General features: G+C 40.5%; 1 protein-coding gene across 6 annotated transcripts in view; it reads right to left on the bottom strand.

The window, feature by feature from the left end:
* The window catches only part of LOC551623 (nucleolysin TIAR), a 465,359-nt gene that overhangs the window by 259,619 nt on the left and 188,063 nt on the right, over nucleotides 1-17,677 (bottom strand). For all 6 annotated transcript variants that reach the window (XR_003306248.1, XR_003306246.1, XR_003306247.1 and 3 more), the window contains exon 3: nucleotides 6,333-6,390. Coding sequence is in view for 3 of the 6 variants with exons in the window: in XM_026445773.1 (XP_026301558.1) it covers nucleotides 6,333-6,390 (58 nt within the window). In the remaining 3 variants the exon portion in view is untranslated. The remainder of the gene's footprint in view (nucleotides 1-6,332; nucleotides 6,391-17,677) is intronic.

Genomic DNA, 17,677 nt, shown 5'->3' with positions numbered 1-17,677 from the left:
GAAATTATTATCACAAATTGTTCCGTCCGTTTCAAAAATTAATCCCCCCTCCCGTGATTAATTAGTAATAGTTAATTATCGATTATCCCGTCCACGATTTCTCTTCGAAGAATCGTTTATGAACCTTCACCTATTGTTAACTCATAATATCGTACGAGAGATGGACGATCGGACCACGAACGCTCGCTAATTTTCTTTCAAGATATATTTCCTTGAAAAATATTAATAATATCAGAATATTGGAAAGATATCCTTAGAAATATCGTCAAAAGTAAAATATTAATCGTCGTTGACCGCCAAAATCGTTCGACGACGAACGTTCATCCAAACCGTGACCGACATTCTCTGTGGATTCGCATAACTTTGAATCAACGGGTCAAATGTTGCGAACGTGTGGAAACGAGTAACCGCGACAATTGTGAAAAGTAAGCTTGGAGGGGAAGAAAGGAAGGGGAGGAGTAGAAAAGCGTAAAAATTACACGGGCGCGAGAAAACTAATGACGCGAATTAGCGAAAAATATTTATGCTCGCGATGAAGGGGCGGGAAGCGCGTGGACAGCTCGCTTCAGAGCGCAAACCTTTACATTATTCCCACGTATACGCGTGTATACATTAATAAAGAAACACGAGTCGCGAAATTTCCTGCTCTTTCGCGAGTCATTAAATTTAAGCACCGCGCCCAGGGATGAGGAGATGGCTTTTGTCGGGAGGGGATGGAAAGAGGCGCGTGGTGGTCAGAGAAACCTCTCGGCCGGCAAGATGTGCGTGTGCACACGGGGTGTCCCGAACGAATCGAACACGAAGTCGTGTTTCTACGAGTAAACAAGAAAACATTCTTGCAAAGAAACTCCATTTATTGACTCTTGGAATTTCATCTTTCTCTTCAACGAATCTATTTATTATAATCCTTTCGATTCTTCAAACTTTATATTTGATATTAAATTTTCTCCAATTGGAACCATATAAGTAAGTGTTATTCGAAAGTCTTTCTTCTCTTGATAAAGTACGAGAGAAGAGACTTTAGATTTAGTTATTTTTATAATTATTTACAGTTTAATCGGGGAAGAGGGACACCCTGTGTATGTTGAAACACGATGATGGTTGGACGCGAGCAGAGGAGGATGAGACGGTGGGCGAGGGTTTGCGCGTGACGTGAAAACGAGAGACGCGAGGGAAGACAGGTTGTGTTTTGTTAATAACGATAACAGCTCCAGTAATGCGTATAAACAGCAAAGGCGTGCGGCTCATGGTCTAAACGTTTTGCGAGAGATAAACGGAATACGGGAGTGGGACACGCGGTGTAACCCCTTTGTGCCGAAAAGCTTCGTAAATACTGCCACGATTATCCCCTGCCGCGATTCATAATGCAGGAAAAACGATGCGCGATTACGTTGTAGTCTAGCAGCCAAGCTCAATCCGGCTCCGTGCACCGCGATCTTCCAATCCGCTTTCTTCTCCCCTCCACCCCTTTCCATCCCTTTCGATCCACTTCCCTCTCCCCGTTCTTCGATCACGCGTGATCGTGCAAGAGAAAATGGAAAAACGAGCGAGAATTCCTTCTCTTCGTCGATCACCTCGAGTTTCCATCTCTTGGAATAATAATGATAGCAATGATTCGTTCCTGTTTTACCGTATAAGGGTGAAATCGTAACGAAGAAATTGTAAGAATGATTTTTTTTTTGAAAGTATAGTTAATTTTGCGGTAAAATTTGGAATAAAGTTATTTTAACTACGTTTCTGAAATAATACTAAGATCGTATGTGAAATTGGTACAATTATAACTTAATTTATATACTTTTGTCCTTTTATATTTCCTTTGTTATTGGTTCAATTGAGAAGCGAACAAATTTGAAACCTACGAGTTTAAGAAATATTGCGTTAGCTTTCGAAGAAGATTTTCAAAAATTCAAGATTCTGGAGAATCTTGAAAAGCCCCGAGGATAAATCGAAACAAAGATAAATTGAAAGGCAAAGTGGAAACAGAGTATCTCGAATGACAGTTTTTCAGACATTTGGGTACGATGGATAAATTGAAAAAAAATTGGGAAAGAAAGATCAAAAGTCTATTCTTGACAATGGTTGGATGCCAATGAAATCTTAAGTAAATACCAAATTGTTACGCTCTGAAGAAATATATTAACTGTAATGATTCATTATTCCTTTCTGAAACAAAGAGATACCTTAACAACAGCCAAGAAATTGATTAAAATTAATTAATCAATTTTTCTGCATCTCAACGCATTACAAAACCATTCTACAAAAATTAACCGAATTGAAATATGAAATCTTAACCCATCTATTATACCCGCCATACATTTTAACCGATTTTATCATTCGTTTCGACATTTACAATCGTTTTTAAAAAATGAAATACCCGAGAAATATCTGTAATCTCTGCTAATTTCGAAGAATATCTTCGAAACGAAAGATCATTAAATCCAAATGGCTCGTATATCTTGAATAAGGATTCTAATTTCGGAAATGTATACATTCTTTCGACCAAACAAAAAACGGCTATTTGACACAACACGATCTAATATAATTCTTCTACTTAACCGCGATTTATTCGATATGCTTTGCCGCGATAAATTATTCTTAGCTAACCCATTGAAACGAAATCTGGGCAGCTGGACGTTGCTAGATAGTTGCTGATATTTTTTTACGGATCTTACCGGCGATCCGCGCGGTATACACACGTATACACATATCCCGTCGTGCTCGTGGCGTAAATCCCGATTACACGCGTTACAAGGCGCCATAAAATTTTTATCCCTTTATGACGCGTATTACGAAGAAGATTTAAAACCGTAAAAGTCCGAAAGCTTTTCTCCCGTAGATGTAACTGTCGAAATCTCCTCTCATTACGTTCCCGCGGCGTATTATACCCGCGCCCATTGTCTTTGGATAATATTCGCGGCCGAGGCGGGAAAATTCCCCAAGCATACATTACGAGCGCTCGTAAACGGCCACCGTTTCGAAGTCGTCATCCGAGCTAAGAAGCTTGGAACCCGTTATATACGTTTCCCTATATACACCGTTACACCGGTAATTCGCTGGTTAACGTCTCCCTTCGATTTCCTCCTAGAAAATCTTCCTAATTGTCCGCGGTACGATACCATTTTCGAAACGATCCACCGAAATTGTGTCGAGCAGCACCACCGTCTCATCGAATTTCACTTTTCTACGCGTCTTTTCATATTCCATGGATATTTCCATTCGGAGTATCGAGGAAGAAATGCGATCGGTTAACGCGTCTATTTTTCAACAGTTTCTCTCATCCATCGACGTAAAATAAAATTCGGAGGATGGTTTAAATAAATGTAATTTCGTATTGTTAGTTTATACAAATTACATGGATCTTCTACTACGTATACTTTCTCTAACGGAATGCAGAAGGAAAGATCCTACGGTGTATCGACTTGCAAAGTTAAAAAGAGTAAAGTCTAGTGTTGCCACTAGATTTCGTAGGCTCGTTTCGGATGGAGAGCCGCAGGATGCCGCAGGTGTACTCCCAGACTTCCGTGCCATTTTCCTCCCCTGTGGGGAGGGGAAGTAAAGAAAAGAAGCCTTGGCATTTTCTCGATCGTGGTCGCGGTAACGCAGACGACTCTGCCCCCCTCCGTGGAGAGTAGTTTGGTTGGGAGAAAAACTGTGCTCACCTACATTCAACGACCGTATTTACACGAAGGAAGGAGAAAGGGAGAGGAGGAGGAGGAAGGTGAAGGGGAGGTGCGTTTTGCATTCGTTCGTGTGGCGCGGCTTCGAAAGGGAGTGAGGAAGAGAGGGAGAGATAGAGGAGGGAGGGACGAGTGTCTAACCGCTCCAGTTGGGGGTAACGAGGGGATGGAGAAGAGAGAGGACGGTATGGAGGCGAGGGGTGGGCGAGGGGTGGGGGCACATCGGGGTCCCATGTGCCTGTCACGGTTTTACAAGTCTATAAAAAGAGGAATTTCAGACTGAGTTAAATATTGCCGCCACCCCTCGCTGAATTTCAAACGCGAGCGCACGCACCCCCTCCCCTCCCTCACCTTTCCGTGTACGTGTATAATAAAGGAAAGGGGCACACACGTGTTGTTGTGTTATCCTTTACTCCCAGATAAGCGAAACTTCTTCCTGCCGTTATTTATGCGATCATCGGCCGTTGATGTATCCAATATTTCGGTGAATTTGATTTATAGAAAAGTAGGTTTTATATGTATGTGTTTCTATAAGATCATGTAAATAAATATAAGAAACACGAAGAGCTTCTCAGGAGAAAGTTATAATTTCAAGTTTCAAGTAAGGGATCGGACAAATTTTGAGAAGTTTCGAATTAGATATCTGTTAAAATTTTCTTTTCTTTTATTTTCTCAGAGGATTATAGATCGAGGAGGGGGCAAATTTAATTAAATTAAATCGGCCTGTAATAAAAATTTTCCCTCGTCATTTATCACGTTGTTGCATCACGCGAGACTTTTTAAATTCGCACGACAATTATAATATTTCCCTTGCTTTGAATTAAAATCCGTTGACCTTGCTCCCGATATATATTATCACCGATTATCTTGTCGGGCCGATTCATCCGGAACGATAAATATAAATACCATCCACGGCTATATTTGCCAACCTGGTTGTAATTAGCCAAATGGAACGCGGCCGTATATTTAATTATAATAAGTTTCCCGTGTCGAGCGTTGAAAGCATTCGCCGCTATAATGAAATTTTTCCGCGCTTGTTCCGCGCACGCACAAAAGGCGGGAATTAAACGGGGCGTCAAATCGTTTCGAACGAACGAATATTCGAAAGAGAGGAGGGGAGTCGAAGGAGTTTTCGCGTAAATGGTTATCATCTCGAAAGGAATATTTTACACCGCCGTTTAATAGTTTTCAATAACTCGGGAGGAGGAAGTGGAACCGGTAATAAAACACGGAGGAATAAAGCAAAGTTACTCGAGAGGGTAACTTCGAACCGGTATATTCGGCGTTGAAAGATATCTGGATATTCTGAGCAACGTAGATACGTATTAATTTCTTTTTCCTTCTCTTTTCCTTTTCTTTTTTCTTTTTTTCGTAAGCACAGGCAACGAAGATCCATACACGGAAAGGAAGCAGTTACGACGTACAGGTCCACGCTTCCCTCCGAAGGTAGGAGGGAAACGGAGAGCGAAAGAGCTTACCAAGTGACGTACGTTTAATGCCTAACTATCCCTGTACCGGACAGCTCTTATGCGCAGAAATTATAGCACGAATACGTGAAACTGTTACTTCGAGTTCGTACGCCGTAATTTCTCCGATTCATACGGATACCTGCTCTCTGGAATTCCACCTGATAACTCATCCTTTAAATCATTGTTCCAGGGGAAATCGAGACGGATATATTTCTGAGAATAATTACGCTTTGCGACCTATTTTGATTATATATATATACATGATTTCGAATTTAGTTTATTCGAGTCAACGTGATATCCTTGAGTTTTTTCTCTCAAGGAAAAACGATTCTTGAAACGAATGGAAGAAATCCAAGATATATATATATATATATAATCACTGGAAATCTAATTCCATTTAATTATTTGTAATTAACGTTGAAATAAGTACGATCTAAAAAGAAGAAAAAAAGGGTGGTGAGGGGATTCAAGAGCGACGATAAGATGTTTAGAGTCCTTTAATAACTTTTGAACTTTGCGGGGCTATAAAAAGAGTAATTTATATCGCGAATAATTAGCCGCAATATGCAAATTAATTTCTCGATTCTTTGTTCCTTATCCTCCCATGCACGAGGATTATTCATTCGCGTAATAAAAACGTAAGAGTTTAAAAAATTATATCCACGTTTAATATTCGTGGAATATTCGGGCTCTGTTTTTGAAACGACCGTTTCGAAAACGACGAAAGGGAAAAAATATTTTTGCTCGACGAAAATAATTCGCACAAGTTTGCTCGACGCGCTCGACTATTACGTTAAACGGTGGCTCAAAGAAAACGATGTATCGTAACGTAATATCGAGGCTGAATAATACAACGGTGAAATTGAAATACGTAAGTACATTGTCCGTTCAATAAAGTCTCGATGAATTGAATATCGCGGTACCGTAACAAAGAAGGATAAAATTATAAGGCCGTCTTTGTATTGGCCGCTGGCCAATTGGCTAATGAAATATTTTACATCTTTTAGAAAAAGATTCGTATCGTACCTTTGATAGAATCGTTTATAACAATCCGACGCTTCCCACCAACCGTTCAATTATAATTTCACATTATAATCACATCTTAAAATCATACGACTCACTGTTAAAACATATTATAACCACCGACATTCACAAACGTAACACCGCAACGTTACGCCATACTTACTGCTGGTGTCTTGCTTTGGTTGGTTTCCCGGAGACGTGGCCCAATTAACTTTCATCTCCTGAAACAATAAATCGTCACTTGTTATTATGCATATAATAAGTGGAAGAAAATAAGCATAAAAAAGTATAACGAAACTCTTAATTCGAACCTGGACCATCTTTCACAGAAATATTTAACATTTTTCGAGATGGTCGCGAAATATAACGTTTCATATGGAAATAGCCGGTGTAAAAAGATGGCAGTAAAGTTATTTCTGAGGAAACGAAAGAAAGAATCGATCGAATTTATACCTCTCTGCCCGGTTAAAGCGTTTTAAGCTGACAAAGCACTCTGCCGACAGATTTCTAGATCTTCTGGCCGGAACGACGGGTAATTTCGTTTATAGATTATCTGTAGTTAACATTCGCCATTTGATTCGTCGAAGGGCAGTGATCCAGTAGGAATAATATACGATGGCGAAAAAAGACGGCGAAATAGGACGTGTCTTCGCCTCTTAACGGCCGCCATAAACTAAGATTCTTTATGCATCCTTCGACGTCGTCGATATTCGATAGATAGTAAAAGTCATTTCGAAGAAACTTGCTTGCAAGATGGTAAAAAAGAAACCACGAAACGGATTTCTCTTTCGTCGTCATTTGTCATTCTCGAGATATCTTACAATTTTATAAATATAACGAAATACACGCGCACACGCGTATCTGAAATGTGTTTACACGAAGGGATTACCGATTAGGATATTATTAATAGGTTGATAGGAGCGAAGCGTGAAATACACGTAACATCATTACAAGATGAATGTATATAACATGAAAACAGGTATATACGATTCGTGAAATTATTATTATCATTGTTTTAATTACTCGTCGTTAATATACATTTTGTAATCCGGCTAATCCCTTAATATTCCATATATACATATATGTATATGGATTAGAGTTTCGAAAACAAAACAACTTGTCATAATAAACAAACGATCCATAAGATTCGTAAACAAACAATTATATCGAGTCGACAACAATTCGATCGATCAACCTTTTTCCTTTTTCCTTCATTATTCCCCTTACTCTCTCTCTCTCTTCCTTTTCACTCGAAGATAAAATAAATCCTGCTCCTACTACATTTCGATTCATATTCGTATTAACTCGATCGCCGAGTATCAATTCGCTCGAGTGTAAAGTAAATCCCCGATGGGAGAATCGCGGTTACACGAGCGAATTATTAACAAGAATGCGTCATTGCGCAAGTTCGAAAGGCGAGAGATTTCATCAGCGAGATTCCAAAGTTCACAAAACGTGCACGTTTTATACACGTAAACGTTGCTTAGAATTTATGACTGTGGGATAGTTCCGGCCGGATAATTAATCCTGCGGAGGAATATTAAGCGTTGGAGGAGAGTTCGAATAACGGTCGGACGAGGGTGGATAATCATAAAGCCTTTTCCGCCTTGCCGCTCGCCGCAGACAGTGTGGATAGACTTAATGGAAAAATGGTGTCATCCCGGACGAATGATGCGTATCGCGGCGTTAATTCGGTTAATACACGCAAATGGCGCCCCCTCGAATCGTTACTTTTCATATTTCTTGGCATTACCTCACATCATTATCCCTCTTCTTGCTTCTTCTCGAAAATTATCCTCGGCAAATTAGAAAAATTTAGATCCCCCGATTATTTATTCGAAGAGAGGAGGATTAATTATCCGAATTCGGTAATCAAGCGATGATTAAACCGAATTACCAACGAATAATTTGCCCACGTAAGCAAAATACTATCCGGCCGATAAACCGTTTACTTGGATGGATACGAACGCTTTGTTCCCGACTCGTATCGCATGCGGCGCGTGTTGGAAAATGCTTTACGGGGATGCGTTGGGAAGAGAAATGAAAAGCCGCAGCTAACCGGTAAAATAAATGCCGTTAATGCCCTTTATTGGAACACGAAATCGGGGCAACGATCCGCGTTTCATTTGCTTTATTAGCCCCGTGTTACAATCGCGATACAGCGATGCTCAATTGGAAAGAAAACGGCAATGATCGAAACATTCGGGGGCCCAACACGATAATTGATGTGTAATGCGACGGGTTTATCGCCCGTTGTTTGTCATTTTTACGCTACGTTTGCGCGTCCCCCGGAATGGAATTCATTTATAAATCCCAGGATTCCTGGATATCTCCTCCAAGAGATTGCTGCGGTATTCGATTAAACCATCGAACGTTGATGTATCTATCTGCGCGATAGTATTTCCAAGAAGAAAGAAATTCGAAATTCGAGAAGAGATTCGACGAAATTTATAAAAATTTCGCTGCTTTTTACCGCTCTGGTTATTCGAGATTCATAGCGATGAATTTCAAAGGTTACGCTAATAAGTGTTTTTTTCCCTCCCGTTTTCAAAAATCAAATGAACAGTGATTCAAAAAGAAGGCGTGCCCGAATGATGGCCGAAGAGAAGAGAATTTATTTACCTTCTTCGAAAACTGTGATACTCATCTGTTGATAAATGAAATTCGAAAAAAAGGAACGATCCCTTTGAAAATCCCTTCACGAGTTACGATTTATTCGGAGGGAAGTGAGATGGCGTTGGAGATCAAACGGAGAAGGATCGAAATCTCGGCCTGTTCCCTCGTCAAAGACGACAAGAAACAGAAACAAGAGGGAATTCACTCTTGAATCGAAGACAAAGACACGTGATACAAATTTTCGAAAACAAATGAGCGGAAAAAAACATAGGATCCTACATCCGTCCACCGCATACCGTAACAATTTTCACGCATTCGTAAATATTACGGAAGACATAAAGATAAATGGACAGAGGGGGGAGGGAGGGATGTATACGAGCGAATATAATATTTATATCGTTCGATCCCGTGGAATGAATATTTCATCCCGATGATTCTGTCGAAAATTATACATAAGTCGATAATCGGATCAAATCGTGTGCATATATACGAGGATGGTGAGCGGAGGATGTTTCATAATCGTGGAACTGCAGGCCAGCTGTTACCCCTCCTCCCCCTCCACCGATCTAGTCGGGGAAGGGTTCGTTTCGAAACTTTTCCCTTCAACAAATGCGAGAAATAATACAACGGCGAGCAGAGAGAGAGAGAGAGAGAGAGAGGGAGAGAGTTGTTTCGTTATCCGAAAGTTTGCATACCTGGCCGCTTACACCTTTCCAGGGAGTTGCACCAGATGCAACGAGGAAAGAACATGAACAAGTAATGTAACGCGAGGATACTGCGGCGCGGAAACAGGGAAAGGATAAGGAATAAGTAAGCAAGGGGGTGACTATGTGCGAGGAGCAAGGGGTACGTAAGCAAGTTAAGGATAGAACGGAGAGGAGAGGCGAAGTGGTCGGTACACGGGCCCGCAGCGTGTGTCTGCACCAATTTGCAACTTTTAATAGTCAGCCCAGACCCTTCCCTCCCCCTTCTTTTATAGTTTATAACGCGGGGAAAAACGAACTTTACACGCGCCACTAGTTTCGCGCATTGGAGGAAAGAGATAATATCATGTGTATACATATATATATATATACATAAAGATCAAGGGATTCGAGGATACGATTTCTCAAAGATTGCAGGTAATAAAAGTGAGGCGTGTAAACCGTGACCACCGATCTCGTTATCGGATAACCGAGACGAGAGTACGGTGGGTGGTCGAGGTGCACGACGCGCTCGATATGGGAAGAAATGGGAATGGGCGCGCCATAATGCGAGGCTTAGGCCGCGATAGGGAACCGCGATTACATATTGCGGGCGCGACGGTGGTTAGTTGGGCAACTCGGGCAGAAATTGCGAGGTGCTGCACTTTTGACCTTAGCCGCCCTGTCGCTCCGATATTTATTGTCCTATTATCGTGATTGATACGCGCGGTTGGCCGACCATCGTCCCGCTATCTTTATATATATATATATATATAAGGGCGTTTAATGGCGGTAAGATCGGTTTCGGACTTTCGCATGACGAAGGGCGCTTCTCGTTGTCGTCCGAAATTACGGCTCGATCGCGGCCACCCACCCTTCCTTCCGTTCCCTTACTTAGCTTTCCTCTTATTTTTCCAACCGCCATTAGTCGCAGCGCCACCGCCGACGTTTCTCGCCTGCCGCGGTAATAAGTCACGGAAATGCTATCGCAAGGAATTTACGAGACAGGGGAGGGGGTTACTTTTCGTCTTAACCCCCCGATCGGCCCTGTCACGGGTTCTCCCCGTGTCCACTGTGACGAAGTCGAGCGGAACGAGATAGAATTTTTTGCGTCGTTGCATTTTAGAAAGGTATTATTTCTAATTGCGTTTCTTCGAATTAAAGCTCAGGATAAAAGTATTCTATTTTTATTTGCGTATCGCGTGAGAATGGCTGACGAATTTTTCTTTCTTTCTTCCCTTCCTTTCTACATGTGCCACGAGGCGCATAAATTTCACAATTCTCTCCTTGATTCGTAAGATAGACCGGCCGCGAATGATAACGGCTCTCTTTTCCTTCTCCTTGTTTTAAATTGGTGACCTGAATTATTCTAAGTCGCTGAGTTATTGACTGCAACGCGAAAAAAAATTTCTGCCAACTAAACACGAACGATGTAACGTATTTTATCGCGTCTATAAAGAGTTTCATCGGAGAATATATATGTATATATTTTTCACGGATATTTTTCCGAATCTCAAGCCGTTGCTATAGATGTATCTATCGTTCCAATCAGTGGAAAGAAGTCTCGCGGAAGGAATGCAGTTAATTTCACTAGCGTTTTCTTTTACCTATGCGATATTTGTCACATATACTAATCGAAAACAACGATCTAAATCTCGATGCGTTAGTGTAACCTAATATATAATAGAATCACATAATAGAATTGTATCGATATAATACAAAAATATTTCTTGTTTCTCATCAATATATCTAGGTTTATGATTTGTAACGATAATTTATAAATGTATGTAATTTGAATAATTGGAATAAGATCATATTGTAGTTATATTAATATTACATCACATGATTATTCTAAACTCATAAATAAAAATAATTCTTACGATTTTGAGTATTCAAATTATACTGTATAACGTGTGATATCAGACTTGTCAACTTCTTTATTCAATATCAAATAACTCATTAATAATCACGAAAGAATTAAAATCAATTTTTTCCAAATCATGTATGCGCAGAAAAATAATTTTTACGATTTCGAATATTCAAATTATAGCTCTTCAAATTACAATACAATAATGTGTAGTATCAGGATTGTCAACAGAGCAAAAATGGAAATAGTTCTTTCTAGATCTGTATGAACAGTATCAAATAGTTCATTACACTAAAATTAATTCCAATATTATTATAATACCAGTATACAGAAAAAGAGTTAAAATCAATTTTTTCCTCCGTTTATTTTCTTACGCACTGATCAAATCATTTATCCAATTCTGCGCGGGCTACAACTCTCCAATCTCGTTCGAAAAGTTGGAAACTGGCACCGATATAACACGAACACAGGCTCACGTTCTCCGACAACGATGGATTCACTTGCGTGGGTTTAAACGATTCTCGACGAGAACGAGAATGAGAAAAAAGTGTGGAAAGGATAAAAAGCTGTGCACGACTTGTGAAAACCCTTAAACGCATTGGCTGCCGCGTCCAAACAAAGGGAATTTCTCCTGCCAACGACCCTTCCCCCTCTCTTTTTCCTTTCTTTCCTTTATCCCTTCGATTACTACCCGACCGATTACTTCTCTCAAATTTATCAGGAGAAATCCTTTCCTTCGATACCCTATTCGAGATTTTCAATTTTCAATTCAGGTAAGCAAATTTCCACCTTCTCGAAATTCCGCTTCGCAATTCCGCGAGGCGGGGATCCTATCCTGTATGGCGGAGGGAAGAAGGAGGAAAGGAGGTGGAATACTCGCGCTCACCAACTTATATGATATACGATTATGCTCTTGTATCTTATTATATCACAGACGCGTCCTCGGGCAGAATTTCATATCAACGAAGAGAAAGAAACTGCTCCTCGGTTTGTCCTTTCGTGGATTTCGCATTTTATCAAAAGCGAAAACGTAGAGAGAGAGAGAGAGAGAGAGATTCACGTATATACGCATACTCGTATCGGATCGATCCGAGAAAAAACGAGATTCGCCCCGACGTTATTCGATTTCGAACGCACAACAGAAATTTATGCTCTCGCTATACCATCCGTGTGTAATAAGGAAACGAAAACTCGTAGGCAATATATGTATCGTATAAGATATCGTACGCCTCTTGGAAGACAGAGAGAAAGAAAGAAAATAATGATAACGATATAACGATATAATTGTAGATAAATAGGAAAATGGAAAAATCTGATAATGAAGGATTATCAGCCGAGTCTTTTTTAAACTCAATTATCATTAACCGTATGTTTGAATCCATATATATATTTCCTGATGCTCTTTATCAACTGATGACAAGTGAAACGGGTCGGTGAACACGATGATAATATGTTTACGATTAGGGGATATCGTCAATGATGTTATTATACCGTGGTCGAACATTTTTACGTTTCCGTTTGGAGGGTAATTGGCGTATACACGTACAGGTACAAATGGCTGGTAGATTCGAATGCCTGTCGGCGAACGAGCGCACGATGTAATGATTAATAGAGCCCACTCGAAATTCACTGGCTTCTCTCGTGCCTTTCGCGCGTACGTCGAAAGAGCAACACGCGAATAACACGCGGTTGGTAGCGCTGCGGTGAACCGTTGTTACGTGCTACGCGAGCTGAAAGGATTCGCAGATTTCTGTTAATATTCCAACATCGGTATATAAATATCGGCACGCGCCGACAGGGCGAGCCAGCTGTAAACGCGGTGCGAAGAAAACGAGAACGTAAAGAATCGTAACTTTATTAAAAAAAAAAAAAATTCAACGAAGACCATTCGAACGAAAGGAAAATTCTTCTTTTTCTTCTTTTCTATACTATTTTTCCCTATACTATATCGATTTTATTTGAAATATCGAAGGAGCAATTACTTGCGATTAGATTGGCCGTAATTTATCGGGAAATCCATTCGAATAGCGATTCACGGGACCGGATACCCGCACGCAGCAAGTACAAGCAGGTTCTCAATCAAGTATGCATCCCGTGTGGCTCGTATCAACCATTGCTTCAATAATACAACATCGATCCTCATAAATCGTTTCCTCCAGACCCACCATCCTCGTTCCACGCATGTTAAGCGCCCGTCTACCCGACGCAATTCCGAGAATCGTATATAATGTCGCATTAAAATATGCAACGAGCGCGGGAACATCGAATAAAATACTCATGGGCGAACCAATACAATTATTAAGTATAGCGATTTTGTCCCTTCTCTCCTCTCTCTTCGGAACAGACGAGAAGAGAAATGCTCCTCCCTTTTCTTTTCTCTTCTTTCCTTTCCTCTCTATATTTCGCACGTTTAAACCCGCGTCATTTTCCGCGCTATAGGAGAGATTTAAAATACCAAAGCGTGTTACAAAGCGTGTCGCGAAAGGGACGAGTGCGTAAGAGTTTTTCGAGGAATGAAAATTTTTTTCCTTTCCTTTCCTTTCATGAAAAAGGGGCCGAGGAATGAAAATGAAAATTTATAAAACAAAATTCCGCGGGAGTTCCAAGAGGGGGAAGGGAGAGGAGGAGGAGGAGGAGGAACCAATCGCGAAATTTGAATATTCTATTCGACGCAATGTTCTACGTAAAATGATGCAGCCGAAATGGAGTTGACCCAAAAAGTAAATCACAAGTGAAGAAACTGGTTTATGTAAATCGTTCTTCGATCGTTTCGACCGAACTGAATCCCGCGATACACCTCCTCCCCCTCCTACTACATTTGAAAATACGCGGAAACGGTGGAATTGTAAAAAAAAAAAAAGGAGAAAAAGCATCGAAAATGAAAATAAAATTCGCGATAAAGGGAACGAGGAGGGTGGAGATGAAATATTTCTTTCGCCCGCGAGATGATTCATTTGTCCTTTGTTCCTTCCCAGGACAAGGAAATAAAGTGAAATTAGAGAAAATAGGATATTCCATTCGAGAGAAACGTTTTCCAACGAATTTTTAAACCGTCATCATCGTCACGATCGATCTCCTTCGAAAGGAGACGCCATGCGAGAAAAAGAGAAGAGAAAGAGAGAGAGAGAGAGAGAAACAAACAAAGCAGCGAGAGAAGCGGCGGAGAGAATAGAAAGATTGGCAAACACGAGTGAATTATGAGCCGTGCTTGACTGTTCAAAACGCGACCGTAGTTTCCACCGGATTTAATTACAAAAGGAACGCGCAACAGTTAGCTCGCGTGGCTCAAAGGAGAGGTAGTCTCGAATGAGAAACGGGGACAAAAAGCTGGGAATGGGAAAAAAGAAAAAAAGGAAAAAAGCGGGGGCTTAAGAGAATGTAACTGGATGTACGTATACAACACGGGTTCTGAAGTGGAGAGGCGTTCTCCTCTCCTCCTCCTCTTCCCTCCTCTTTCTTCGAGTGAATTTTTAACGTTTCACCAGGCAGGTGAGCCGCGTGAAACGCAGTTTGCCCATAGTTGAGACGGCGAAGGTTTGAGACCAGCGGCGCGGCGCGCATTCCTCGCGGAAAAGCACGTGTACATCATGAGTGATATACCAAGGTTCACCTAGAGGAGAAACCGGGCCACCGGCTTTACACGAGCCCCTCTCCATCCCTCTCTCTCTCTCTCGCTCTGTCCTCTTCGTGAGCATCCACCCTACAGAATGCGTTCCCTCTTCGAGTGGCTCCTCGTCTCTCGAAACATTCTAAACGCGTGGCCTGCCTCTTCTTTCTCCCCCCTCCCCGCCCTTCGTGGACCGTCAAGTGCGCCCTCCCTCTCTGAACTCTGAAGTTTGATAATTTCGATAGGTGGTGAAGAGGAAATCGTAGATTTGAATTTTGAGGCTTTGGTGAATATAATTTCGTGTATTCTTCATACTTCGTGGGGACGTTGATTGAGAGACGCGTGTTAGAAAACATGCAGTTTAAAAGCAGATTGTGCAACAGATTTTATTTCTTATTTCATATATCGGTCGCTCGATTCGAAAAGTAGAGTATATTTTTTTTTCCCCAGCTTTTATCTTTTGTTATATTAAGCGAATATATTCCCGTGGAATATTTCCATCGCGGATGTATCGCGTTACATCGATTATTTCGTGTTTTTCGAAATAACGCGATATTTTTAACAAAATTTCAAATTGATTCGTAAAAAAAATACATATCCCTTTGAACGTGGATTTTATATATTTTTTACGAGAAATATTTTTTTATCTCTTTCTCTTTCCTTCTCTCCTTTTCTCCTTCCCTTTTTTTTTTTTTCAATATTCGAAACAATCCCATTAAAGTAAGGGGACGATATGAAAACCTGGCGATTAATGCATACAACGTATTTCTGTTCTCGAAATCGATAATATTTTCGTTCCAATTTCGAATTAAAAATTTCAGATGTTTGGATTACACGGGTCTCGAAATATCGTGTTCCAAAGCGATTCGAAGCTTTTTCTTCTTTTTTTTTTTCTTTTTTAATTCCCGAAGGAATATTTTTTTCCGACCAAGGAAGATCAATTTCAATATTTCAGGCTATTAGATATCGTGTTTCTGAAAAGCATGAAAAAAGGAAAGAGAGAGAGAGAGAAAAAAAACGACGTAAAACGTATAAATAGTTCAGATAAATCCTGAGATCCCATTGAGCATGAGAGGTACATCGCGTTTACGCTGTTTACATGATTTATCCAACGAACGAGTCTTTGTTACATATTTTATCACTTTACCTGGATCAACGTTTCATCACGCAGGTTGGTTACAAACGGCAACCAGAATGCACCCTTTGTCCCGTCGTAATAAAAAAATAAAAAAAAATAAAATAAAATAAAATAAAACAAAATAAAAATAGGCAAATATCTCCGTAACATGCAACAAGTACGAGAAATGATAGGAGAGAAATACGTCGAGCCGAGATTCTTCCGAGTATAATAAAAAAATCAATGTTAAACGTAGTAAGAAGATGAGTAAACTAATGTCTCAAATACATGGAAAGCGCATTTTACTTGGATCTTCAATTATCCTCTATTATTAATATAATACGTCATCGTGGTCATCCTTTCGCTGCTCGCTTCGAAAAATCTACCGCCATCTTCAACCAGAATTTTTACAACCAAACAAATTTCCTCACGCGCCAGATTTAAAAATTCGTCTCGCGAAAATTGGAGGAGCAATAACAATTTAAGAGAGAGTCTAAGCGTCCAAAGGTGTGAAGAAATCGGCCGAGTAAGTTTATCGAGCAAAGTGCCGTTCCTGGTTACCCGCCAGTACCGCGTCCAATTGAATTTAACGGAGTCTTAATCCTTTCCGCGTGTGTCTTTTGAAACTTCGTCGAGGCTTACGCGGCTGGTAAAAGTTACGAAAGTATATAATTGCGTGTAAAACAGGATGGTTAAACGATCGTTGTTGTATTAAACTTCGTCGAGGAAAAAAATGATTCCTTCCACGTTGAATCTGTAACTCTGGTTATTTAGCGTGATGAAAAGCGATTTGATCGGGGGTTTGGATCGCGTGTTTGAAAGAGTTTGAAAGCTGGTCGTCTTAATTCTAAAAAGAATTCGCCAAGACGTGGCGAGCATTCGAACGAATTTGGAAATTCCTCCGAGGAGGAATCTTCGTTCAAAACTCGAGCGAATTGGAACGAATCACGGTCTTAAGCGATAGATCGGACTGCAATTTTCGCGACGAAAGAGGATGGCTAATCGTACGATCACAAAATCGTCAGAATTGGTTTTTGGATTCGTAGAGGAGAGCGTAATGATAACGTGGTTAATAGACGAAAGTTTCCTTGCACTTTTTACTCGTTAAAACATATAATAAAGGATAAAAGACAAGAAATATTTAGAATCGCATTCTTAAAACTTCGGCTTGTGGAATGTTTGGTTCGATTTCGTTTAAGAAACATTATTTCTTTTCATCCATGAGCGCAAATATATTAAAATAACGAGTTTAAAAAAAATTAAGCGACTATAACAAGAGACAAAAGACAACAACTTGAAAATATATGTTAAAGTTTAACAATGATTCGGAATGAGAAACGTGAAATACGATGGATGACTTTCTTTGTTCCCCTTCATCTTCCCTTTCTGCTCGTCCTCTTCTTCGACGAGAGGCACTTCCCCTCTCTCTCTCTCTTTCTCTTTGTCTCTCTTTGTTCGGCAGCGTCGAGAACGAAAGGTGGCGAATACTTGGATCTACCGAAGTCAAACGTTGAATACTTCCGTCGATATTTAAATTCCGCATCGAAAGGCGGCAGACGAAAGGAACGAATGCGACGAACAGGAAGGGCGAAACCGAAGCGCACGGGTCACGAACGTT

Source organism: Apis mellifera, linkage group LG1 (genome assembly GCF_003254395.2).
Source record: "Apis mellifera strain DH4 linkage group LG1, Amel_HAv3.1, whole genome shotgun sequence".
Lineage (NCBI taxonomy): Eukaryota > Metazoa > Arthropoda > Insecta > Hymenoptera > Apidae > Apis > Apis mellifera.
This window is presented reverse-complemented; position numbering and strand designations above follow the sequence as displayed.